The sequence below is a fragment of the Anopheles bellator genome, chromosome 2 (genome assembly GCF_943735745.2).
Source record: "Anopheles bellator chromosome 2, idAnoBellAS_SP24_06.2, whole genome shotgun sequence".
Classification (NCBI taxonomy): Eukaryota; Metazoa; Arthropoda; class Insecta; order Diptera; family Culicidae; genus Anopheles; species Anopheles bellator.
This window is the reverse complement of record NC_071286.1, coordinates 9,042,606-9,067,353: the sequence shown is the minus strand read 5'-3', so window position 1 is coordinate 9,067,353 and position 24,748 is coordinate 9,042,606. Positions and strand designations below refer to the sequence as shown.

The window sequence follows — 24,748 nt, the reverse complement described above, 5'->3', positions numbered from 1 at the left end:
GAGCGACTTGTCGTGAAAGTGTCGTAACTGGCGTGCGTGAATTCTCTGTCCTGCGGTCGTGCGTTCGATGATATTCTTTGTCCTGCGGTCGTGTGATTTCTCTGTCCTGCGGCGGCCGTGCGTTTGATGATAGTTGCTGTCCCCACACGAGTGACCCAATACGTGCTAATGTAGGAGTTGTTGCTGCTGCTGCACTCGGCGTGCGCTGCTGACGACGATAATGGTGATGATGATGTCGGCAAACAACATTCAACCGACCGTCGTTTGAATGGCCGGGACGTGGAAAACCTCAAGGACGAGCACCCAGTGAGAAGCGTACGTCGTGTCGCAGGCCGATACCGCATGCATATTTTCCCCGCGTAACCTCGCCGGTGATGTTGAAAGTGAGAGGCAGCAAGTGTCGCAAAAGAACTGCTAATCCAAAGGCCACACGATAAAGGATTGATTAGTCCGTCGACAGCGCAACAACAACCGACAGCGCAGAGAGCCAACGGGGCAGAGAAGTGGAGGAAGAAATCAGAAAATCATAGTGACTGATTACGCAGTCGGTGACCGTCGCTGCGCTTCGAGGACGCTTCCAGAATATTACGTAGCCCCCCGGAAATCACGGGCGGAACAGCGAGAACGTAGGGCGGACTCGCAGCCGGAGCAGGACCCAGCAGCAGCGCCAGGATGGGTGGACTAATGGCGATTGGGTCCATCTTGTCGATGATAACGCTGACCCCGTTCTTTTTGGTCGTGTTTACCATTGTGTTTATGGCATCGATCGGGAAATCGTTCGGTGTCCGGCGTCTGTACGTGAGCCTGCTGGTGAAAATCTTCGAGGTGAGTCTTGCCACGTCTAAGACCCGCATTAGGATGCGTGCGTTACGAAATCCTTAACGCACCGGTGGAGATTGGCCGGCGGCAGTCTGCGCCCAGCGTGGGAGGATATGTCTGGAACGAAAATCGATAACCTCGTTTGTCTGCCCTAGACTGTCCTGTCGCCGTCTAGAGGAATCTTCATCCGATCGATAAATCTCTACTGTACGCCCTCCAGGAAGCCTTCAAAATACTCAAGCACAAGCTGTTGGATATGTTCAGACCCCGCCGACGCCTCTTGGATAAGCGTTTAATGATCACGCAATTAATTCAGCGGCAGTACCGAGTGAAGCGCACTTGGCAGCTCATTCCGCCCGTCGGGGTTTTTATTCTTATTTTAGTCGCGCTTTTGCTAGGGAAAAAAAAGGTCACATACCGGAGCGAACGAGTTGGATGGAAGGATAAGCGAAGGGGAGGTCCGGAAAGGGTTTATCCATCAATCCGTCGGTCGGCGTTTGATTCCATAATCGATAAGCGTACCATCATTACTGCGCCTCGCACCATGTGCGGCGGTCAGCAAGTTTTCGGGTTACTTTTTGCTTTGTATAGACGCAACAACAGTCTCACCGGGTGCACTATGGGCCTCGCAGTCGATCGAAATGTCCACAAAACACCCTGACACCACAAAGAGAACTACTCCTTTTTATGCGATCTACTACGGATCGATTGAGGCCACTAGTGGCCACGGTGTAATTTTCTTCAAAGTTGCAATAGCAACCATCATTTGGAAAGTTTCAGCAAACCTGCTGTACCGCAAACACAACTACAGTTACGGCACTACCGGAGGAATGCTTATTGGCACCGCCGAAAGGCCGCCAGGACGCGCATATAGCTGAATCATCATTGTGCCTTATCAAATTCGCTGCTGAGCCCACCGTTGCGTTGTTGTTTTGTGCCGTTCTGTCCTAATCGGGTTGCCACTTTTCGGCGTCATGGAGCTCAAACCCGTGCATTTTTTTTAGGTCGGCTTGTTATCGAGGACCGCATTTTAACTTGCTAATGAAGTTCAATCACGGTCTGGTGCTGCAGTGACCATGTTCGTGGCCACCTTCTGGGCGTTTGTGCGTTCAGAAGCATCAGCAATAAGCCTACCGCAACACGGCCATCGTACCTGCAGACACTGGTCGAACAGGCTCCGTTTGTTATCGTTATTTTGCTCAACGGAACAGGAAGCCGCTAATGCTGGCGTTGGTTAAGACCATACGATAATAGGGGTCACAGAATGGAGTTATTGAGATCCTGAAACACCTCTGACACACTGCGACTAACTTCCTGTGCAGGAAGCAACGCTCCCCGCTAATCTCGAGCGAGAGTGGTTCCGGTGCACTACGGTTCTGCCGGCCTGGGTCTATTATCTATAATGCTTGGCCGTGAAATAAAATAATCAACTGTAACCACGCGCACAAACGCTCCTCGTTCCGACCAGCCGGCCGTTGTGCGTGCGGGTTTCCTTGCGGTGTCCACACAGCGCACACGCCAGCGATGGACGGCGGTCAAGGACGCGTCGGCTCCGTCGTTCGTTCGTTGAGATTTCACCACAGCACTGCACTTCCAGTGTAGTGTATTTGCAGGGACGCCGGTGTATTAAGGACAAAGGCCCGAGACCCCAGTCCTTACTGACGGCCTTATACAGATAATGCTCCGAATGCGGCAGGATGATTGATACGATGCAACAAGCATCAGCTGAGCTGGTTTGCATCCAGACCCACCCTGGTCGCTTTAGTGATACGCGAATTCTACGAATCCGCATCGAGCGGTCGAGCCCCTCGTGTGTTTACAGCCGTAGCCAGTGAACCGAGAAAATCGGATGATCTAGTTGATGGCTCGTCGTACGTACGAACTGAAGGTTTTAAACACATTTTCTACGCGGAGCGCGCGACTCGGTTCGATTCGATGCATGGACGCGCTGAGTGGGGTGCATTTCCATTCCGAAACTCTCGTCGTGTGATGGCCATTTACCCGTTTTCAATGTGCGACCTTCTCGGCCGCGGAGTGGCGCCCGGTGATGGTCAACGTAGTGTGTGCCGCAAAGGGCACGTGCCACTTGACTTGTCGTTTGCTGGCGCTTTTGCTGCAAAATTCATGCATCGTTACGTAGAAGCGTTGCGCCATAAGGTTGCATTATTTTTAGGCTATGTTTGTCCAACACCCCTGGTGGTCACCTGGTGGGTCACCAATCGGGGATCCGTTGCGGTTTTTGGGTCGCCATTATTGTGTGGCCATTATCTTTCGGGTGCTTATCTTCGCACTCTATGGTGTGTACGCAAAATGCAACTCGTCTTCCAGGAGGAAGACGCGGCGTTAAACGATGGCATCACTGACCTGGAGTTGGGAGGGCTTCTATCAAGCCGGTGCGGCAACTGCGCGACTAATTTTTCTAGTTGCACTTTATTGGTCCCCTGCGGCGGCGGCGGCGGCAGCAACCCTTTGGACCCAATCGAGCGGCTGGCTTTTGCGTGGTACTTTATTTTCTGTTTCTGGAAACGACGGGAACTGTTAGTTAATCAACGGTCTGTGGCACGATAAGATAAATGGATAACGCTGTTCGAACTTTCGCCAGCCGACCTGTGTTTGCCGTTGTTCGTTATCGTCCTCGGTTTGCATTAAAGAAACGGGTCCCCTCCGCCCTGCACACGATTAATCGGAATTTTATTATGCCACACATGAAGCGGAACGCGAACGCTCAAATTAACTTACCTTATGTTGGGCGATGATTGGACGTTTTCTTTCGTTCGATAACAATCAATTGCGATAGCAGAAACTAATCTAAAGTCTCGAAAAAAATGGGAAAGCTTCTCGAACACCCACCCAAGATGTGCTGATATCGACGCTAGGCAACAATTTCGTCGGTTGCCCGTCGCGTTCGCAATACCGGGTAGTTTACCTTCCAATTACTTTATTTATTTGCTCGATTACCATCCCGATGCGCAATCAGCCTCAGCAACCGAACCGGGACTGCACACTCCACTCGAGTGCAACGACTGCCCCTCGATTTCAGACGAATCAATCTCAACGGAGTGGCACGGAAATGAACGTTAGACTCGAAACCTTATGAGAAAAAATCGCGCAGATCACTAGATCTGGTTGGGACGCGGTTGTCGGTTAATCGGAAAGCATTGAAAATTCGAACCAATTCCTTCAGGAATAGATGAAGATGTTTTTGCTGCAGCATGTCGCCCACGCGTTGGCCGAGGTCGCTTTTTCTAGTGAGCAATCCGTCACACCCTTTCTTTGTCACACAGCGCCTCCAAGTCACGTTTGTGTGCGTCGAAATCATTGTGAAAATACGACGACATCACTTACTCGAAGAGAACAAAGCAATCGGTCTGTAGAGATAAAAATGGATCTTATCCATGAAAACAGCACATTGACCCAAGAAGTTCGATTGGTCTTTCAGTGGTACTAATACTTACTTGAATTGAATAGTGTTACAAAGATTTCCCCTTAAAATTATTTTCTTGAAAATAACATTCTAGCTATGGCCGTAAATGGCACTCGATTTGTCGAATGTTTGTCCGGTTTTCGATGATTCGATGATGATTTGATGATTCGATGAGAAAAGAAACGAGACTATTAATGAGCTTCGTACGTTTCGTCATGCCAAACACCAAAAGGCACCATGAGTCGACGTTTTCTTGATTGTAGAATATTGCAGCCAGCAACCAGTTCGAGAGTAGCCTTCATTGCGCGCGAACAAATCTAATGTCGGGGTGCGTGGAGCACCGTGCGTTTTTCGGTCAACCGTTCGGTGGAACACCATGACCTAAACGACCGATTACGTACCCTTCGGCGTAGAAAAAGTCTCGCCACCTTGATTCTATCGTTGTGCATTTTTTTTTTATTAGATAGTGTCTTTAACATTCAGAAGACATGATCGATGACCTGCGTAAAATGATCTACGTAGGAATGTGCGATATTAACTCTGCAAAAAGTTACTAATTAACATTAACCACTTTTTGTAAATCATATTTTTCATGGTTCTTTATATCGTAACATGAATAAATGTAACACAGAGTCCTGATTCCGTAGAAACTTCATCGATAAAAGTAGCCCCGGAAAGTAGCCCATTTCATCATAGCAATCCAGGGGACTAAGAATCAAAGCGAACGCTGTCAGTCCCAAAGATTCTCTTCAGAGCATTCGCCGTTATTCTTTATTCAATTGTTAAAGACTATAAGACTCATAAAACTTGTTCATGCCATTTCTTTGTAGTTCGGTCGCCAGAACATCGAAAACGTGCGGCAACAGCAGTACGCAAACATAACACAATCGGAACCAGAAGAGGAACCCACCACTACTGGGAGCAGCACGGACGCGGGCGACAGCACCGGGAAAGTGAATGGAAACATTCCTAATGGTAGCAACAACGCGGCCAACCACGGCACGCGGCTAGCGAACGGTACCGATACACCACACATCGTGAACGGTGGCAATTCAGTCATTAGCCGGGCGGAATCGCTTATCCTTTCGCCGGAAGTAATCGATGATCCGCGCAGTAAAAGCACAGAACCGAGTGGGGACGGTGTCCACCACCAGCGACACCCGGCACAGTCCGGGAGCGATGGCGAGGAAGGAGAACACGAAGCCAGTGAGGTGGACTCGGAAGGCGAAGGACACGAGGCGGCAGGATTCAAGCTGTCGAACTGCCTCGACTATGTGAAGTCCGGCATGGAGGCCATCATCGAGGACGATGTTACGAGCCGCTTCCTGGCGGAGGAGCTGAAAAACTGGAACCTTTTGACGCGCACCAATCGCCATTACGAGTTCATCAGCTGGCGGTTGACGGTCATCTGGATGATTGGCTTCCTGATACGCTACTTCGTGCTGATGCCGATGCGGGTGCTAATCTGTTTCATTGGGGTAAGTTGAGGCGAACCGGAAGCCGGCGGAACCGACACTATCGGTTCAACGCGACTCTTCGTCGACAAAAATCGATGTTCGTGTTTGGTAGAAACGTCCCCGGCGATTCCTGTGGTGGTTCTATCGACATCGACCAAAGCGAATCGGAGCAAGGATGTGGTACTAATTGGTTCAACCTTTTCCTCTTGTGCGATGGGATGGTCTTCTTTCTCTTCTTCTCCTTTCTTCACTCTGAAAATGTTAAAACTCGGGAACGCGACTCAATTAAAATCGACGCTCCGCTCCGGAAGGTGGTATACTGTGTCATTGGCTTTGCGATCGTGGGCATGATTCCGATGTACGGGCCGCGCCGGCTGTTGAACGATATCGTGTTTAAGCACACGTTCCGTATGATCACCCGGTCGATCTCCGGCGTCGTACGGTTCCACAACACGCAGTACAAACCGAGGAACTGTGGCTTTTGTGTGGCCAACCACACGACCCCGATTGACATTGCGATTCTGTCGACGGATTGCACCTACTCGCTGGTGAGCCTTCAATCTCCAGAGTTCCACCCTATACTGAGTGGAGATCTCTGGAGCGTCCGTTGTCCGTGTCGTCCACTATTTCTCGTTGGGCCATATGTGGGATATGTCCCTCTGGTGCCATCAACTCCATTCTACTGTATATATTTCCATCGAATACGTGTTTTTCTCCTATTCGAGCTCTCCATTACCCGAATGGTTCATACATCGTTCCATCGCACCGCAGCAAGAAATCCATCATCGATTAGCAAACCGCTGGCCCCTGCCTGTCGGCCGGTTCATTTTTCTTCTGCTTCTCATCCGCCAGCGTTTGCATGTTGATTCGTGGCGCATGTTTTAACCGCCAGACTACTACTTATTTATTGCGAACTTCGAGGCTCCGAGTCCTCAGGCAGCAGCGAACTTGCTGTTGGAAGCTGGCGGCTCACAACGGTTGCGGCGTACTGGAGCGGGTCTTATCAGCTCAACTTTCGTTTGTTTCTGCCTTCTAAGCACATTTTTACGCGATAAGATAGACCGAAGATTACTGACGGGCGGCTCGGTGTCGTAATCGTGTTTAATCAGTAACGATGGCAACGGACGGCGCTCCTGTACGCCCACTGCGGTCAAATCGTACTGCTCAACGGGAGATTTGCTGTGCTGTGTTGCTAGCTCTGTACGGAGTCTGCAGTCTAAGCGTCTGGGGATGACTTAGCGTGGTGAATGACGTTGACTTAGAAACCTGAAGCTTCTCCTATAGCACATCTCAGGCGCTGATAGTAAGCAGACGCACTTGCTGATGGATTAAGATAGGTAATAATCCCGATGTCGTCACACGCGCGAACCATGGTCTTTTGCCTTTTGATAGTGACACGTTAAACTCTCACGACGGTGCACGTGTGAAGCTGAGTCAGGCGGCGGAATGATCACGAACGTTACACGTTTTCAATTTCGTTTATACGTTTCCGGCCAGAGTTCGGTTTGATAAGCATTGATAGTGGCTTAGTTGTAAAGCTGGAGCTGGCGCTCAGTGCTGGGTAAAGTCCGGTGTTTAGAATAACTGCTTAAAATAGATTGAGGTCTTTCATTCAAAAAAATATTTTACAGCAGTGTTTAAGAAGTTCATGAATGCTAGCCTAAATTACCGCTTCCACTAGACCCTGTGATCATTAAATGATACCCAAAGCCGTAGGATTGGATTCCCAGACGTTGTCATGTCATTTAAATTAGTAGTTTTTGTGCAACCAGATCTCTGTAGATTGCATTTTGTCGGTCAATCAACATCGCATATCTTACCCATCTGTCTTTGTCCCGTTTCGACAACATTCTGCTATCGAAGACCATACCATCGAGAGAGTGAATGATAAAAGGGAAAAAAAACTTGTATATGTCCTACATTGGGAGGGACGCGCCACCCTCTTGATTGTAAATAGACACCACAACCGACCACGTCACCCACCACATTCCTTCTCTCACACACGAACCGTTTCATCATTTCACCGTGTTACACGCAGGTCATTTGGTTGACGCTATGCACCGCCGTGGTCGGCTGCATACCGGAAGGGTCCATCAAGCGCACAATGGTCCGGACGGTGCTGATACAGTGTTTTGGCTTTCTCTCGAGCGCATTATCATCCGTCGTCAACTATCATAACATAGAAAATCGCCCATTGAATGGCATCTGCGTGGCAAACCATACCAGTCCGATCGATGTGTTAATGTTAATGTGTGACAATTGCTACTCGCTGGTAAGTGCACCGGTGAGAAGAAGCGATCACCAAGCGGGTTCGCTCTTCAGCTGCTAGCGATGTTCCTCACCGAGCCTTACTGGTAATCAGTAATATTAATATCTTATTTTTCTGTACGCATGCAACCAGATCGGCCAACGACATGGAGGATTTCTGGGAGTGCTTCAACGAGCACTGGCCCGTGCATCTCCCCACATCTGGTTCGAGCGGGCCGAGGCCAAAGATCGCATGTTTGTCGCGAAGAGGTAAGACATCCCCGTCGGCAGCGTATGATCCACTCACTCACGTCGATCGTTTGCTTTTCCAGGCTAAAGGAGCACGTCTCGGATCCGATCAATCCACCGATCTTGATCTTCCCCGAGGGAACCTGCATCAACAATACGTCGGTGATGCAGTTCAAGAAGGGCAGCTTCGAAGTCGGTGGTGTCATCTACCCAGTGGCCATCAAGTGAGTCCCTCCTCATCCAGCCGTTTGGCAGGCCGTTTTTTGGACGAGAGTCCCGATGAGGGCGGAAACTAACTCCCCCTTTTCTCGTTCGCCCGTTCAGATACGATCCACGCTTTGGCGACGCTTTCTGGAACAGCTCGCGCTTCTCGATGATGCAGTACCTCTTTCTGATGATGACTTCGTGGGCGATCGTGTGCGACGTTTGGTACCTGCCGCCGATGTACCGCGAGGAGGGCGAATCGGCGATCGATTTCGCGAACCGCGTCAAGAGCGTGATCGCCAAGCAGGGCGGCCTGGTCGATCTCGTGTGGGACGGCCAGCTGAAGCGCATGAAGCCAAAGAAGGAGTGGAAAGAGAAGCAGCAGGAGAAGTTCAGCAAACTGCTCAAAGGAGAATGACCGTCGGCCTAGCACCGGGCATCATCCGGTCACCGGGGGCGCGCTGCCTCCAGTGATCGGGCCGGTAGTTCGGCTGCAGCAGCTGCTACGAGGCAGCGGGTCCAAAATGCTGTGACAAAAGAACGACGGGAGGGCAGCCCGTAAACAGTCTCCGAGCCACCGATCCACGCCGGTGGGGGTGCGGACGTCGTCATCCCCTGGCTGACCTTAAAGCCCCTGGAAGCTTCCACCACTTCATAGCACGAATCCAACGGCAACTAACAGAGGCACACTAATACCACAGAACTATCAATACGGAACTACGCTTAAAGACGGTTAATGGGGTGCTGGGAGCTTGCGAGAGTGTGATATTGGTTCGCTTCGCTTTTGCTCATCGTTCTCATGTGCTTTTCCTAAAATCAATATCTTCTTTTACTTCGTTTGCATGCATTTTTCATAGTTCTCTTCTTTCTTGTCCTGGTTTTTGGTGTTAAATTTGATACGCGTTTTGGTAACATTGGGCCTTTCCCCCGATTTAAGTTCAATTTGTACTCTGAACCATTTAGAACGATAAGTTTACCTCCTTGGAACGCTGTGTTCACTATTGTTTAAGGGTTGAGCATTTGTGAAAAACAACAACGCATCGCTTTGCGTTACCCCTTCAAAAACAGTAGGGCACGTAGGGTGCCGATCGTTTGATCGTTTCCATTTTACCCTCATTTAGGTGTAGTATTTTGAGTGTGGCATGCATTTTTCTTCTTCCTACTACTTCGTTTCTAATTCTGTTCTTCGACTTGCGAGCGAAGAGAGTGTGTGTTGTACAGTAAAATGCTAAGAAAGGAACAGCTTATAGATAGGACATCGTGTACAAGATCAGTTCAGCGCGCCAAAGACACCGAGCAGAACGTAAGACAAGAGGTGGCACACTGGAATGGCATAACAGACAATGTGTATTTCATAAGACTGAAGCGAAAGCGCGATGATGACGCGGAAAATGAGACGCTGATTGTAAAATAATGCGGGCATCGGCAAGAATTCAGATGCGGTGCCGTGGGCGTGATCCTTTGTTGTGTGCATTGAAGGCTGTACAGGAATGTTACCGGTTACTACTATATCATACTATATACAATCACCATCTAATCAAACCTGCGGATGAACAAATACGCAATGATGTCAAACCTTACCCGAGGAATCGTTAAACTTATTGCTAAACAGCTGACAAAGAAAACACAACCAATGGCGCAATATGTCTGTCGAAATGGAGCTTATGGAACAATACAATTACCCAAACACTTACACTGCTCACATAACGGTCCCCCACAATCTGAAATTGGAAGCAGCTAGAGCGTTCGTGCCACGAATGCGCCTTCCCTGCCTTTCTATACGAGTATCGTTCATAACCGTTCTTCAATGGTGCCAATCCCGCGAACCAAAGCGCCAAAAGAGAGAAGCTAGAGGACAAGTAAGAGTGTGGGTGGGTGTAGATGTAAGCGCTCTTGATCCATCTTCAATTCCTATGTACAGAGTGTGTGACAACGCCGGGCTAATAGTAGCGTAGTTTAAGGGTAACTCAAAGATTTCTACATATACCTGCGCCAGAACGCCGCCTAACGGCAGGGATTTGGCTCCAGCGAAGAGGCAAAAACATTTAAACCATAAATGTATTAAATTACCAATAAAGAGAGGAATCAGCACCAGCACACCGGCGGTTAGAAGAAATAGTCAATAACCAAAAACCCATGAAACGAAATAAACTAAAAGACAGATCCAAACAGTAATAGTACCAATTACCAAATACAGTTAATATGCACGCGCACGTGCGAGGGATAAAAATGCCAGACAATTTTACTATACTGTTTGCGTGTGTACAGGACGACGGTGAGAAAGCAAAAGGCAGCTAATTCCCGACCACAATCCCATATTGGACAGCATCGCGCACGCCGCAATAGTTAACGCGCAGCGTAGCGATAGTTTATCCACAGTTTATGACCGGCCGCAACTGCGCCATTGTTCAGTGTTTAGGAACTAGAGCAAAGAACCAGTAACACATGCACATGTTTTCTTATCCGATCCCAACAGAGAAGCTGAAGACCGATGGTTTCGTAAAATCGCCGTGAGCAGCACTACGCAGTGGAAGGGAGCTACTGGTATCTGGGTGGGATAGTAGGACATTTATATGGGCACAATGGGGTAACGCTAATACTAATGTCAATGATATTTATGATAATATGTAGTACGCATGTAATTTAACAAACATGGCTAGGGATCGAAAGAGCACTGGGAAAGGGATGGAAAAGTGTAAATGTGAATAAACAGGCGTCAGGACCCTTTCTTTTTCCCGTTTTGTTACAAACTGTGGTTCGATGTGTTGCTGCTGGCACTGAAAGAAAGGCTTTTCTTGGATCGTAAATGTCCAACTTTTGCTGGTTTTGTAAAATTTCTACTCTCGAATGTATCATTATTCACAGTCAAGCTGTGATTAGATTCTTCAGTTCTTCTGTAATCTAGATTGATATTTGAACTGGCTTTGCCTGACTCGAACGAGTAATTGCCAGAGCCACTATGCGATGAGTCTCCACCGCCGTTTTACTAATAAAGACGCTAAAAACAAAAAACCTTCCATATTCGAAAATGACCAACGGTTTTCGAGCACGAATATCATCAAACCGTGGCTGCGTTCTGGCATGTGCGTAGCCATTAACTCTGCACGCAGCCTCAGTATCGCAAACTCGGCCGCATGAAGCCAAAGGGAAAATGGAAGGTTTGAAATATCTCGCTTACCCAACGCATTTGGGCTTTTTTAGTCTTTATGTCTTTATTTTGAATTATTCGAAACCAACGTGATCTCGGCAGTCCCCTGATCTATTTGGCAGATTCAAAAGCATTTATCGTGGAACATTTTAACAGAATTGTTGCTCGGATAAAGGTTTTTGGGCCACAAAGCAAGATCGGTTCAAATTTCTTTTCGAAATTCATGGAGTAAATTAAACGGCGCTGGTAATCCTATGAAATGACATTTTGTGGGTTATAGGCTTACTGCCCACAAACAAGTGTAAGCTTCATCAACCATAAAGTTTCGGTGATAATTACTATGATCTCTAATGGCACACGGCCCCGGGGCGTTCATTCTACCCCTACCAATAATAAAACCGATCCGGTCAGACCCATAATGAAACCGATATGGCGGCGCATCTGGATGCAATAGGAATGAGATTTCCTGTAAACCGTTGGCGATGGGAAGGAGTCAGGAACGGAATCGTCATCGACCATATTTCGTGGAACAAGTTATTGACATTGTTATTGCCAGTTATTGGCGACCACTTTCGGGGTGGTTCGCACCTTTCGGTGCGATCGGCGAGACGGCCGGTTTGGTCATCTTTCATTGACGCACGGCTTTACAAAACCAGTCTCAAATCTGCTTCTGGTTGCGAATGCGTTGTTGGCATTTAAAGTGAGACATTCACAAGTCCACAGCAGCAGACTGCTTTTGGGATAGTACCGGGAATCCCACGACACACGCGAGTTGAAGGAAGAAGAAGAACGAACGGGCCGGTCTTGCGGGGGTTTGGCTCCGATGTTTTGATGGGGTTTTCCTGTCCCTGAACCAACCGGCGCACTCTCCGCGCGATCGGACCACGTGAATCGATCTTTGCGTGTTGTGCGCGCGCGCCCAGTTGCCATTGAGCAATGTTGTGGCCGTGGCGCGTTTCTTAGTTCTGACGCATATTATAGTGTCTCTCGTGCGCTGCAGTCCGCTGCTTGGAGCATGCATCACTGCGCGACATAACGAGCCCCATCAAAAGCCACATCCGACACGACAAACGCACACCAGACGCTGGCCAGATAATGGCTCCGGAGACTCTCTTCAGAATGCGAAAATCCGTTGACATAATGTTGCCACACTTCCGTTGTAGCAAAGCTGTCATCGACCAAATTCTAGGGTACGGCACGACCCACTTTGAAGCGATGGATGATGGCTAACTGACCTTCAGCACCGCAACGGAAACGAAGGGGAAAACCCACAAAAATCTTTCTGAATCGGGTAACGTGTGTTTTCCAACCTTTTCTCGACATCGACGCCATGTAACAAAACTTTGTTCGCGTGGAAAAGTTTGCACTCTACTTTCATCGCTCCACTCTCCACCTAAAGGTCAACCGTTGGGAAGGGTTTCCCGGGGACGCCCTCGGATTCGCTTGCGGCACGGGGAAAATTCGCCCTCCAGAAGAGATTTTCGCTCAGCTTACTTCCGCGTCGCCCGAGCCTCGGTTCAATTCGCAAAGCTTCCCCCTTCGAACGGCTGCCCCGTTTCCGGTTTGTTTCAATTAAAATTCAAGGGTTTTACGAGGCCCCGTGGAACACCCAATTCAAGAGCTCCACTTGTGTTGGCGGTGTGTTTGTTTGAAAGTAGCGGAAAGTAGCCGCTTTCAACGCCTGGAAGAGCGCTTGCCAAACGATCGGAGAACGAAATCCCTCGCCAATTGAAGCCATTGAATGCAAAATTCGCATTGTTTGGGGGGGGGGGCCGGTGGATTTCGCGTCCCCGCGTCGTTAATCTTAGATGACTTTAGCCGGCCCCTCAAGTGGGGCGTTTCCCAAGTTTTCCCTATTGCATCGCATTTCACTTCACATCTTCGCCCGATGCCATTCTTCTTTCGTTTATGTGTTTTCCCTCCGTGTGCGAAAAGAAGAAAAGTGGTGGCCGGGGCAAAAAAAGGCAAATAATTAATTATGCTAAGCAGCAACGTACCCGATCGCGTGCCAGGGCGTGCGGAAAAACTCGCACGCGCAAATGAGGCACAGGGCCATTGAAATTACTACGATCCGAAGCCGCTGGAACGCTCTTTCGGAACAATAGCCTCGGAACCTCGGCACCGGATCGGAACCGGAACTTTATTTGCTTATGGCGCGGCGGCTAGAAGTCTGTGGTGCGGATCTGCAATCGAATGTTTCGAATAGTTCGCAAGCGCGGAATGCAATGTTCGGCCGACCAGACCGCAAGTGAGCGGAATGGTAAAACGGTCAGCGAATGAAACAAGACAAACATACTAAATTGAAACCGAAAACAGATTAGTGACATTATTTAGATTAACCTTCTGGGGCCTTGGGGGAGCCATTGACTGATCACCGTTTTTGCTTGACTTCCTTCAAAACGCTGTTCACGTGCACCCGCAAACCAATGATTAATCAAACACAGCACAAATCTAATCTTGATTCGCTGGCCGGTGGGTTTTTGCGAGCCTATTCAATGCCATCCCCGAGCTAATGCGCTGATCAGTCTCTAGCTCTCCGAACATAGCCTCACACAGCGGTGGTAGAGGAACGCGCCTCGAAGATCACTCGTGAACCGTCGTCGCTACCATCATTTCACCTTCACGCCCATTACTGACCGTCTCGAGCATCAGAAGTTCCCACCCGTTCGCCCCATCGCCCCTCTTTCGGGTTCCACTTGGGGCAATATCAACAGACGCACGCGAAACAAAAAAACCCAAACCCTATCAAACAATGGCGCCGCGTAGCCACGTGGAGCCAACACGTGGCACTTCCAGGCAGGCTCCCGGGTGTGGTACAAAATGGGTCAGTTGATAGTGAACGATCGGTACCTACTACTACCCACTTCTTTGTGGCCAGAAACGGGAAGAATTTTCAAACCGCGACCGTTACACGGCGGAAATTTTGATAAAGCACAATGCCCTGCTAAAACCCACCGCAGGGCACGTAAGTTCCAGATCTCGAGCGTGCCGCCGGTCATTCGGCACGTTTGGAGACACAAAGACACTTGCTTCTCGTGCGTGACCCGGGATCCTGAGGCGGCGGCGCAAACACGAAACAAAGTACGGCGCGATCGATCCGACGGGAAGGCGACCAGAAAACAACCGCACAAATCGGCACCTAAGACACGGACATGGTGGCCATTGCGTGTGTGTGGGTGTGTCAACAACGGCGCAACAACACGGCCACAGTCGGTGCGCGATTTCAACGAGTCTAATGGTTGCCGATCCACTGCATGGTTTGGCCGTCAGCCAGCCTAACCCGATCCTTTGGCGAGGCCCGACAAGTAATCTTACCTTCGGCAGGAGAGCAACGGCTAAACGTTGAACGTTTATTGCAATTAAATTGAACGATATATATTTAATAATTTCTGAAAAGCGTTATAATCACCCTGCACAGGAGCCCTTTTAAATGAAACGGTTTTCATCAAACTCACATACATGGCCAGGTGGCAATATTATTTTGTTTATTTAGTTGAAGACAGTCAATGGCCATGAAGACGCCCAGCTGTCTCTTAAATTAAGTATCATACGCAAAGTAATCGTTATCGAAAGCACAGAACCGAGAGAGCCGATTAAATAAGCTAGTCTATCGATTGAATTCTGACTTCCGATCGTTTCCACAGCTTTTTGAAGGAGAACGGACTGCTGAATAAACATTTATTTAATTAACGAGGGAGCTCCACCGTCATGTTTGGAGGATTAGCTTTCTGATTACGGCGGACGTTTTATCAGCCCAATCATGTTTTGCAGCTATTGAACAGAGTATCGAAAGGAAGCACGGAAGCGTTCAACTAATCGGAAAGTCCTGACGTGCCGATCTATTTGCTCCTATTGCTTAGACTTTAGCTAGAATCCTAAAAATAATAATCATGTTCTGGAGCAGAAAATCAACCTAAAAAAGCAATTCTCCAACCGATCGAACAAGTCGACGATTCAATCCACGTAGCGTCACAGGCCGTAAAGGAAGCGAACGTGTCTCTCGCAATCCCCACACAGCCACAGCCTCTGTGGATCTTTCTCGAACAAATCCGATCGCGCCTCGATCGGGCTGGGAGGAGGGCTCCGAAGCGGACGCGTTGCGTCGCCTGCGTGTGCATTCGGGGGGTTGAAGTCGAAGACCACTTTCCACTCCTTTTACCACCCACCGCACTCGATCACCGGCAGACAACCATGAATCCACCCGGCAGTCTAGTTGTTAGCAAACACCTGGAGGCCGCCAGGCGAACCGATGCATAGTATGCAAAAAGGGCAGCCCGGGTCGGGTTTGGCAGGTCTCACGGACCGGATGAGCCGATCGTGGACCGAAATTAAGGTCCCATTGCGCCCTGCCAAAAAGGAAGGAAGGACGCACTGCGAAGAGTGCTCTCCGATCGGTCCACAATAATAGCGAAAAGAGCAACCGCTTCAACCGCAAGATGGCAATCGATGGCCAGTGCCGTGCGTTGGTGTGTGTCCGATGACTTTCACTGGCGAGGGCGCGATCCTCGCGCCGACCTGCGCCATGTTCGAGCAATGGCGCGCCCGCCAAGTAATTATTATTATTATTCTTCGGCTCGGTCGTCTCGCTCGCACGCATCCGACGTGAGTCACTCTCCGCGCTCCGGCGGGTCTCCGAGCCACCTCCACCACCCTCACCAGCGGGCGATGGCGCAGAAAAGCCAGAAATAGCGAATCGCGCGCACTTCCAGCGCCATTCGATACCTGAGCCCCGAGTCTGGCGGACCGACCTAACAGCCTTTCCAGCATCAGCGACACCAGGTCAGTACCCGTGTGTGCCTGTCCGAACCCTCGGTAGTGTAACATGCGAAATGGTGTGTCCCGTGTCCCGTGGCCTGATGATGATGTGCTCCACTCGCGTTCATCATTCTGTTGTTGTGTCGGCCGCGTTGAGTGTTGCGTTGATTAATTTTTATTAGAAAATTGTGTCGGCATTGTTGTCGGTGGTCTGCGCGCTTCCTGGGTCTCCCGGGGCGACCTCCTGGAGCGTCCCAACAACTGCCCCCCCGCCCGGCCCGGGAATCTTCCGCGCGGGGCCAAACAACAAACTAATCGAGTACAATGAGTGACACCATTTCTTTCGATCCGGTCCGGGCGCACGTGGGGCCACTACTACCACGGCGGGCGTCGAAACAGTCGTCGACCTGCGATCCGTGTTAGTGGACAGAGGTCCTTCTTTCGGGCGAGTAGTGAGAGAATAGCACAGAAGAGTGGTATCCCAGAGTGTGCGTCTAGCGTGTGAGGATCGCGCCCATTTGGGGGGTGCCAGGAAGTCCCCGGTAGCTGTCAGTTCTCACGCCTATTCCTGTGTGTTTCCACTCTGTCGTTATAGGCTTCATCGCATCCACTCCTAGAGGTTCTCCGCGAGACGACGAAAAACCAAGCTCACGATGCGTTCGTTCACCGTCATCTGCCTGGCCGTGCTGGCCGTGTCCTTCTGCTGCGTGGCTCAGGCTGCGGACGAAGCGGCCGCCAAACCGACCGCTGCCGCTGCCACCGGCGAAACCACCAAAACCTACAAGCGACTCATTCCGGCGGACGTGCTGCGTGGTAAGTGACCGCGCGCGTACAGTCGTAATTTGGAGTGAGCCCATCGATCCGATTTCTTCAGCCTCGCCCGCCATTACTCGATGTGGCCGCCAAGAACGAGCCGAGCCGATCTTGGCTCACCCGTCCACAAAAGAGGGTTGGGGCAGAGGAACCCGCCATTGTTTCCAGCAGACGGAACACGCGGAATGTGATGTCACGGTGATGCAACGGCCAATTCGATGGGGCTGTTGCTACGTATGTGCAGTGGACCACAATGCCAACTGGCCTGGCCTAAGTGCCGCCAGATCAGCTTCTCGAAGCTTTCCGAGGCCCCCCGGCAGCAGCGACCACACCTTGGGCAACGTGGACCCCGGAGACGCGGGCTCCCTCTCTCGCTCTCTCTTAGGATGGTGGGTTAGCTAACTCTGGGGGTTCTCTTTGGTCAGATCGGTGGAACCGCGTTCCGTGTTCCGGCACCGAGCGTGTTGGGGAAGCTCAGCATTTTGGTCGCCGATTAGCACCTCGGCCGTGTTCCTATTGCCAGCTGTAATTGAATGGGGAAGGGACCCTGTCGCGGTGTCCCCGTTTCTCCGGGACAGACACCGCCGGGTCCGCGCAACCGTTGCGAGTGATTGAGCAATCCAGCCAATGGCACGCACGCACGCGGACGGGCTCGGTGTTTCAAGTAACCGCGCCCCACACACCAACCCTTTCCTCAAATTGGGCCACCCCGGTACGGAGCGAAAATGCATTCCGAACCGGTTGTGGCAACCGGCTGGGCCAGGGCCGCGGGGGGGGGCAGCAGCAGTCTCTCCGTTCTATTCGGTCCGCGACTGGATCTGCATCCGTAAGTCGAGCCACTCTCCGCCGGCAACACCTCGGGAGTGGCCACTACTACTGCTACTAGTAGTAGTAGCGGCCGGCCAGTTGCAGTTGGCATTGAATGACCGACCGACCGACCGGTTATGTCTTTGGCTGTGTTATCCCTTCCTTTCGATTTCGATGACGAACCAGTTTGCGTGCCCCACCCGGCCCGTGGTGCTCTGGTTTTGGAAGAAGGAAGGGCTACTCCGCGACGACGACGGTTGATTAATGTGGAGCTGCGGCGGACAGTCGCGGCGTACGCACGCTGGAGGTTAATTGATTCTTAGGCCGTCCACGCCGACACACGCCTCTCTTTTTTTTGCTCTTTCGAACGCCACTGTGTCACCTTGAGTGGCTCAACATCGCAGTGTCGCGGCAAATGGAACTGATTAGCTCGGTTTCGGCGCCTCTAAGACAAGGCCGATTCGATTGCCACCAGTCGGTTCTGAGGGTTCGATGTTTTTGCGATGTTTCTGCGATGTTTTGTTGGTCTCGTGATTTAAATTCACCACCGACCGGATGCTGGAGCTCCCGAGTGCTGCGCTGAACCTGTGTACCCGTGATTATGTACCAAACGGGTCATGCTTCCGTTTCCGCTTCGCATGCGCCATTGTGCACTCTGTATATTTTGTGGGACCGATCTCTCGGGAGGGCCTGTGGCCGTGTGGCCTGGAGAGGTTGAACTGAACTGTTTGTTATGCTTCATGCGCCGGAGCATAACCGTTACGGTTTGACACTGAAACTAAAGGCCGTCGGATCGAGCCCTATTTTTGTTTTTTTTGGGGGGCTGGCCTTTTGAGTTTTACGGTTAACGGGGCAGTTCGCGTGTATCTCGTGTTTTCTAGCACACGCAGTCAATTCACGTTTGTTGATCGTAAGTCATGCATTTTCGGTGTTTAATAATAGGCTTTTAAGGGAAGGCTTTGTGGGCTTTTTTTTTAGTCATAAAGAAATAAAATGGACATTCACGGCCTTCATTTTCGAACGGCATCGAGGCGCAAGATGCACATCCACAAGTTCTTTTCCGGCCGCCCAATCACTTTACGGTGAGGATTTTAATTTTTACTGTCCAATTTGTGAAATCAATCATGCGATGGAAACGAAGGGGCTGTGTTAAAGTAACACGTACTACGCTGGCTCCGTAGTTCATCGAGCACAGTTTCTCTTGGCCTTGCCCGGTTCCTACAATGCGATGTCGGTTCGAGCTTTGATTGATAAAAAATCGTAAATTTACGATAGCGCGCCTAGTACCCTTCACGTAGCCAAGCACTGTGTGATGTTGGGACCGCCGATCGCAATCTTGGGTGCATCGAGGTTCATAGAGTGCTGCATAGAAAAACAAACGGAACGCCATTACGCGGCGCTCATTAACATTGGCTGGACACACAAAGCAAAGCCAAGGGGAACACGGCACAGAGTAGGAATAAATCTATTATTCTTGCCATACCCAATGACACAGAGCGCGGCCTAGTGCCACTGTCAAGGCAACGAAGCTAGGCGTTCTCTGTGGCTGGAAGCCGTTCTCCGTCGCGCGATAGCGATCAAACCGTGCCAAGCGCGCTAATTTATGATTCCGAGCGTGAAAAGCGTTAATTCGAGCGAATGGACGAAAGGTGACTCATCACCCGGGTCCGTTCTTAGAACGGGTTGGGAGGGAGGTTTATGTAACGAAGGAGTGAAAGGAGACCCCGATGTGATTGTCATTTCAAATTGCTTCCTGGGGGTGACTTTGAGCATTACCCGGGGCTAGGTGAATGATGTAGCGCGACGGACTGCCTGGTAATGTTAGTGGATAAATTACGTAGCGAGAGGTGCAAAGGATGTACCATTATTCGCGTGCAATAATTTAAACCCACGAGCGCCACGTGCAACACGTGTGACATTTCGCACGCCGGTGGGTAGTGAACGTATTTTATATTTTCACATCCTGCGCCGCGTTTTGGAAGCGCCTGGAACGTTCGCGATCGGCGTTCACGCTCGCGCAAAGTAAATGTCGCTCGCGGGCCCCCCGAAGGTGCGATCGAACGAAGAAACCGGGAAGTGATCGGAACTTCGAGAAGAAGTTGTGAGCACAAGGTGAAAGAAACGATTACAGATGCCGGCCGTGCCGTGGCCGGGCTGGCGTGGCGTCGCGTTATGCAATCCATTCTGCTCCGCTAACCCCCCAGTTACCGAAGACAATCCATAAAAAGAGCCCACTTCCATAAATGTTCCGGACAAGGAGAAAATCAATAAATTACCGACGACGACGACGGTAAGCCGTCTGTTGCTTTCTTGGGCTCCTACTGGCCTCGGCAAATCGGGCAGCGGACCGAATAAGGGTGATTCATCGGCGCAAAAAATGACTTATGCGTCTGCGTCGGAACAGGCGTTAATAATATTGCAAAATAAACGAATGAATCAGATAAAAGACTTGGCCGCGAGTGACAAACCCTCGTTTTTTTTATGTGCCACACGTTACGTCAGATAGTGTTGCGAAATGTACAAGTTCCGAGCTGAAGCCGAGTGGGTGGACACCGGAAAAGGTGCGAGGTGCGTTGGGTGGAAGCTCATACGCACGCTCAGGCTCCCAAGATACTGCCATTGTTCGTCGTCGCCGAAATACGCGGAGGATGAAGGTTATGGTTGACGGAGCCTTTGGAGACCTTCCTTCCGATGGGGTTTTGGGAAACCTGGACCTTTTCCGTGCCCAGGTTTCGGGGGCCCGTCCACCCGTCCTTGGTTTCTTTTTGAAAATCCGTCTCCCGGGGCGGTGGTGATGTGATCATCGAAGCAAACCAGTTCGCATTTCATTAGTATACACGGGCCATCAAGAAGAACGAGCAGTTTGGCGTTCCCTGGTTGTTTAGCGTGTGGTTGTTAAACGGGCCGTGAATGTTGGCCCAAAGGGTAAGAGCCTGGCGGTGAAGAGCACACAGACAGAACCGATCCATTATTCATTCGGTGTGAATTTTAATTCCGGATAACATAACAAATGAATCTCAATTCTGGGGAAACTTTCGGAATGAAGATCCTACTCCTGGGGACTTTGCACAACGTTACTATTGTTTTTAATTCGTATTGCTCACTATCGTTCTAGACTTCCCCGGTATGTGCTTCGCGTCGACAAAGTGTGCCACCTTCGAGCCCGGCCAAGCGTGGGAACTGAGCCCGTTCTGTGGTCGATCCACCTGCGTCCTGTCCGATGACGCCCAGCCACGGTAAGTTACTGGGGAGATCTCTAGAATGTCGCGAATACTGATTGCTCCGTCCATCTGTGTAGCCTGCTGGAGCTGGTTGAGGACTGCGGACCGCTGCCGCTGGCCAACGACAAGTGCAAGTTGGACACCGAGAAGACCAACAAAACCGCTCCGTTCCCGGCCTGCTGCCCAACCTTCGTCTGCGAGGAGGGCGCGAAGCTCGAATACCCAGAGGTCAAGTCGGGCCCGGAAGAGGGCTCGGAGGCGCCAGCCAAAAACTAAACGCTCCGCAGCGTCATCTCTTAACTCATCAGCTCTAGAGTGGCACGGCAGCGGCCGCTCATATCCTAAGAATTAGATCGTGAAACAAAAAGACACTAAACCTTAGCAGAAACAACAAAACAGCACATGAGAAACGCCCCGACGACCGTGCGAGTACTTCTTGAACTACTCCTCTTATACTTTTTTTGTTTACTAGACCCACTCTCACCCAAGGCTCGCGTACCCAATGTCGGTTCGAGCTCTTTCACGTCTCGCCCCTCGAACAGTATATGAACAATTAGTCAAGTTTGTGATATTAGACGTATATATTTATCTGGAGAGGAAGTAACAGCAAAATCAACGCAACCACCCCGGCAGACTGTGTAATGGCAGATCGGAATTGGCACAGAGCCGCGAACGCGAAGAAGCAGCCAGAACGCCAGGGACAGAACAGGACAGGACCAGAGAATACTTAGCCGACACGGACACGTGCGTTAAGTGTTTTTAGCTTTTATGTTTTGTGTAGCGCTCTGTAGATTGTTCTTTACGCACTGTTACAACATTACGCCATGAACAACAGAAATCCGATCCCATCTCTCTTTCTCCCATGCGCATTCCGTCTCATTCCACACGCGATCCGGTGCAGACGATCACTTTACGTACGACAGAAACAAAACAACAACAAAAACCATCCGCTACTGTTTTAAGTTTCGTAATTTTCGGTTTTCGACGTATCTTTTTCAAATAAAAACCATTCAATGAACTACGTATCCGCACGGTTTTATGTATTTTGAGGATCCGCAACCAGGGGCTTGTATCGCCATTTTATTCTCATCGCTCGGTTATTCGGCGTTTCAGAGGTTCGGACTTCCTGGTCTGATCGATGAGTTTGGATTGCTTGAAAACTAGTGTTTTTGCGGCTCCAGAAAACCAATGTATTTCGGGTCGTCTGTGCGCATGTTTTGATGTTTTCAAATATCCGTAGCCTTTCAAATGTATATTAAATAGTTTCAGTAGTCTCCATTTCAAACAGAGCCTTCACTTGGCAACCGATATTAATTGGTGCCAAAACAGCTAAACATTAAGACGTTGTGCGGTACATAGTTTTAGGAATGTACCTCCTTGGCGCTTACATGTTTCTATCACCCTATGTAAAGATATTTTGCTCTTAAATTATTTCAAATTCAAATAAACTCGATTCGAGGCCAACATCAAGCACACACTGTTGCGGGATACAACTTCAGAAACAGCTGATGCTGTCAAACAGACACTGACAGCTCTGTCCGCTAGCGGCAATTCCCACAACATTCGCGGTCCAACCCAACGCAATCCGATGAACCCATTAGGAAATGCTTGTTTGTTGTGACCGCCGCCGAAAGAGCGCCGTATCGGACCGATTTTTTTGCAGGCCGCTGGCAGTAACTAGCTCACACCGTCGGTGTGCAACCCTCGAACCGAAAGTGGCCACCAGTGGAACTTTTGCGTGTCTTTCTGACCGGTAATATTACATAACGCAGACATGGGAGGCAATCCATCGAAGGTAAGGCATCCGGTAAGGGTCCCGTTGTGCCGCCAGCTATCATTTGCTCCCTTCAGGCAGAACCCACGTCGAAGGGCCGGGAACCGGATTTTACACGCTTCAAGGCGCGGGTCGACCACGTGAAGATCGGTGGCCTCTGCCGAACGCGGGATGACTATGTGCAGCGAGCCGCTCGACATCTGTTCAATGCGCGAAACTTTCAAGAAGTTATCATCGAAACGGCAAAGTAAGTGTAGCCGTCGTCCACCGTGGCCATAAGGTGTTCGCTAATCTGTCCTCTTTACCACGCAGCGTCAAGGACGAGCTTCTGCGCTTGGGAATCTACAAAAATCTCCGCATCAAGATCGACACCAGCAAAGGGAAAGAAGCGACAGAATATGGGTATAGCGTGGCCTTCGAAGGTGACGAGTTGTCCCGCATCACCGGTAGCGTTGGTGTCGAGGTTGGCCAAAATGATGGCGCTGCGACGACGGGTAAGAGAAATGACCGTCATCGGTGTTGGTAAGAAAGGACCGCGCTAAATATTGATCTAATTGTGCAGAGCTGGTAACACCGAACATTTTCGGACGCGGCGAGAAGCTGAGCCTCAACTACAGCCACAGTTATGTGCGCAACAGTGTGCTAAATTTGAGGTTTACCAAACCGTATTTACACACATCCGTCGGTGACTACGATCCGGAGTAAGTGCAGGGGACCTGTGAATGTTTGGAACGTGTTTTACCTTCTGTTCTCATCCGCACAGGACGTCGATTACGTTATTCAAAAATTCCTCCCCTTCGCAGTGGTCCAAATACCGGACCGAGGACACCGGAATGCTGCTGGATTTTTCGTTCTCGCTGCCTGCGCTCAGCTTTAGCAACAGCTTACAGTACGAGCTCGGGATAAAGGAGCTGTTTGCGATGGACAAGCAGACGCCCTTCTTCGTGCGCGAACACAATGGTCCGAGGCTTGTCTCGACCTTCCGCTACATCGGTCAGTTCGAGGGACGGGACGACAACGTGTTTCCGTCGACCGGTGCGTTCGTGAAGGGCACGATGGAACTGATTGGTAGTCGACTGTCGCAGACCGGCATCGTCCGGCAGGATGTTCACGCCGAGCTAAACGTGCCCCTGTTTCTCGGTCTGTCGGTGCAGCTCTGTGGCCGTGCCGGTCTCACGATGTACGACCGGAAGAAGGAAACGTTGCCCATCAACCAGCTGTTCTTCCCTGGTGGGCCACAAACGCTGCGTGGTTTCGAGATAGCCGGTGCTTGCCCACGGCGTGATGGCGTTGCCGCCGGTTGCCAATCGTACTGGGCGACCGGGTTGCACCTGTGGGCCCCGCTTCCGTTCAATCAGTACTTCGGTGGCTTCGGAAACCTCTTCCGGACGCACGCTTTCTATAATCTCGGCACGTGCGACACCTTCACGACCGGTAAAAAGAAAGCCCCGACAGATTCGTTCGTTCGTGCCGTTAACCGTTCTTAACCACTTTTCTATCCATCTTCCATCCTCCACAGATAAACTTCGCAGCTCAGCCGGGGTCGGAATCGCGTTCCGGATGGGCCAGAAGGCACGCATCGAGTTCAACTACTGCCAACCACTGTCCTACGAAGCGGGCGACCGTTTGGTGAAGGGTTTCCAGTTCGGCATCGGCTACGAGTTCCTGTAGAGAGATCTCGCCACGGGAAGATGCGTTACGTTAGTTCACCCTCCCCGCAGTGCTTAATAATCCGAAACGTATTTTTTCAATGCATTTGCTTTCTGTTGCCTTCCGGACGAGTCAGTATCATTAAGTTATAAATGAATAAAGAGAGAATATGAAATTACC

The 24,748-nt window shown here is 50.4% G+C and overlaps 3 protein-coding genes across 5 annotated transcripts; all 3 read left to right on the top strand.

The window, feature by feature from the left end:
- Positions 1-29: 29 nt before the first annotated feature.
- LOC131211941 (glycerol-3-phosphate acyltransferase 3) lies at positions 30-11,110 on the top strand. Of its 2 annotated transcripts, XM_058205630.1 has the most exons (7): positions 30-825; positions 5,074-5,721; positions 6,012-6,248; positions 7,739-7,972; positions 8,102-8,217; positions 8,280-8,420; positions 8,521-11,110. In XM_058205630.1, the coding sequence occupies exons 1-7, from the start codon at positions 673-675 to the stop codon at positions 8,816-8,818; spliced, it is 1,827 nt and encodes a 608-aa protein (XP_058061613.1). In that variant the 5' UTR covers positions 30-672; the 3' UTR covers positions 8,819-11,110. The 2 variants fall into 2 exon arrangements, with proteins under 2 accessions (XP_058061613.1, XP_058061614.1); XM_058205631.1 differs by lacking the exon at positions 6,012-6,248.
- Positions 11,111-16,259: 5,149 nt separating this feature from the next.
- Positions 16,260-22,169, top strand: LOC131208629 (uncharacterized). Of its 2 annotated transcripts, none has more exons than XM_058201429.1 (4): positions 16,260-16,327; positions 16,899-17,116; positions 21,039-21,159; positions 21,222-22,169. In XM_058201429.1, exons 2-4 carry the CDS (start codon positions 16,957-16,959, stop codon positions 21,418-21,420), a joined length of 480 nt encoding a protein of 159 aa, XP_058057412.1. In that variant the 5' UTR covers positions 16,260-16,327; positions 16,899-16,956; the 3' UTR covers positions 21,421-22,169. The 2 variants fall into 2 exon arrangements, with proteins under 2 accessions (XP_058057412.1, XP_058057413.1); XM_058201430.1 differs by lacking the exon at positions 16,260-16,327 and adding an exon at positions 16,662-16,804.
- Positions 22,170-22,724: 555 nt separating this feature from the next.
- Positions 22,725-24,724, top strand: LOC131209877 (SAM50-like protein CG7639). The gene is made up of 6 exons (XM_058203029.1): positions 22,725-22,939; positions 22,996-23,165; positions 23,231-23,412; positions 23,481-23,619; positions 23,682-24,352; positions 24,438-24,724. The coding sequence occupies exons 1-6, from the start codon at positions 22,919-22,921 to the stop codon at positions 24,587-24,589; spliced, it is 1,335 nt and encodes a 444-aa protein (XP_058059012.1). The 5' UTR covers positions 22,725-22,918; the 3' UTR covers positions 24,590-24,724.
- Positions 24,725-24,748: the final 24 nt, after the last annotated feature.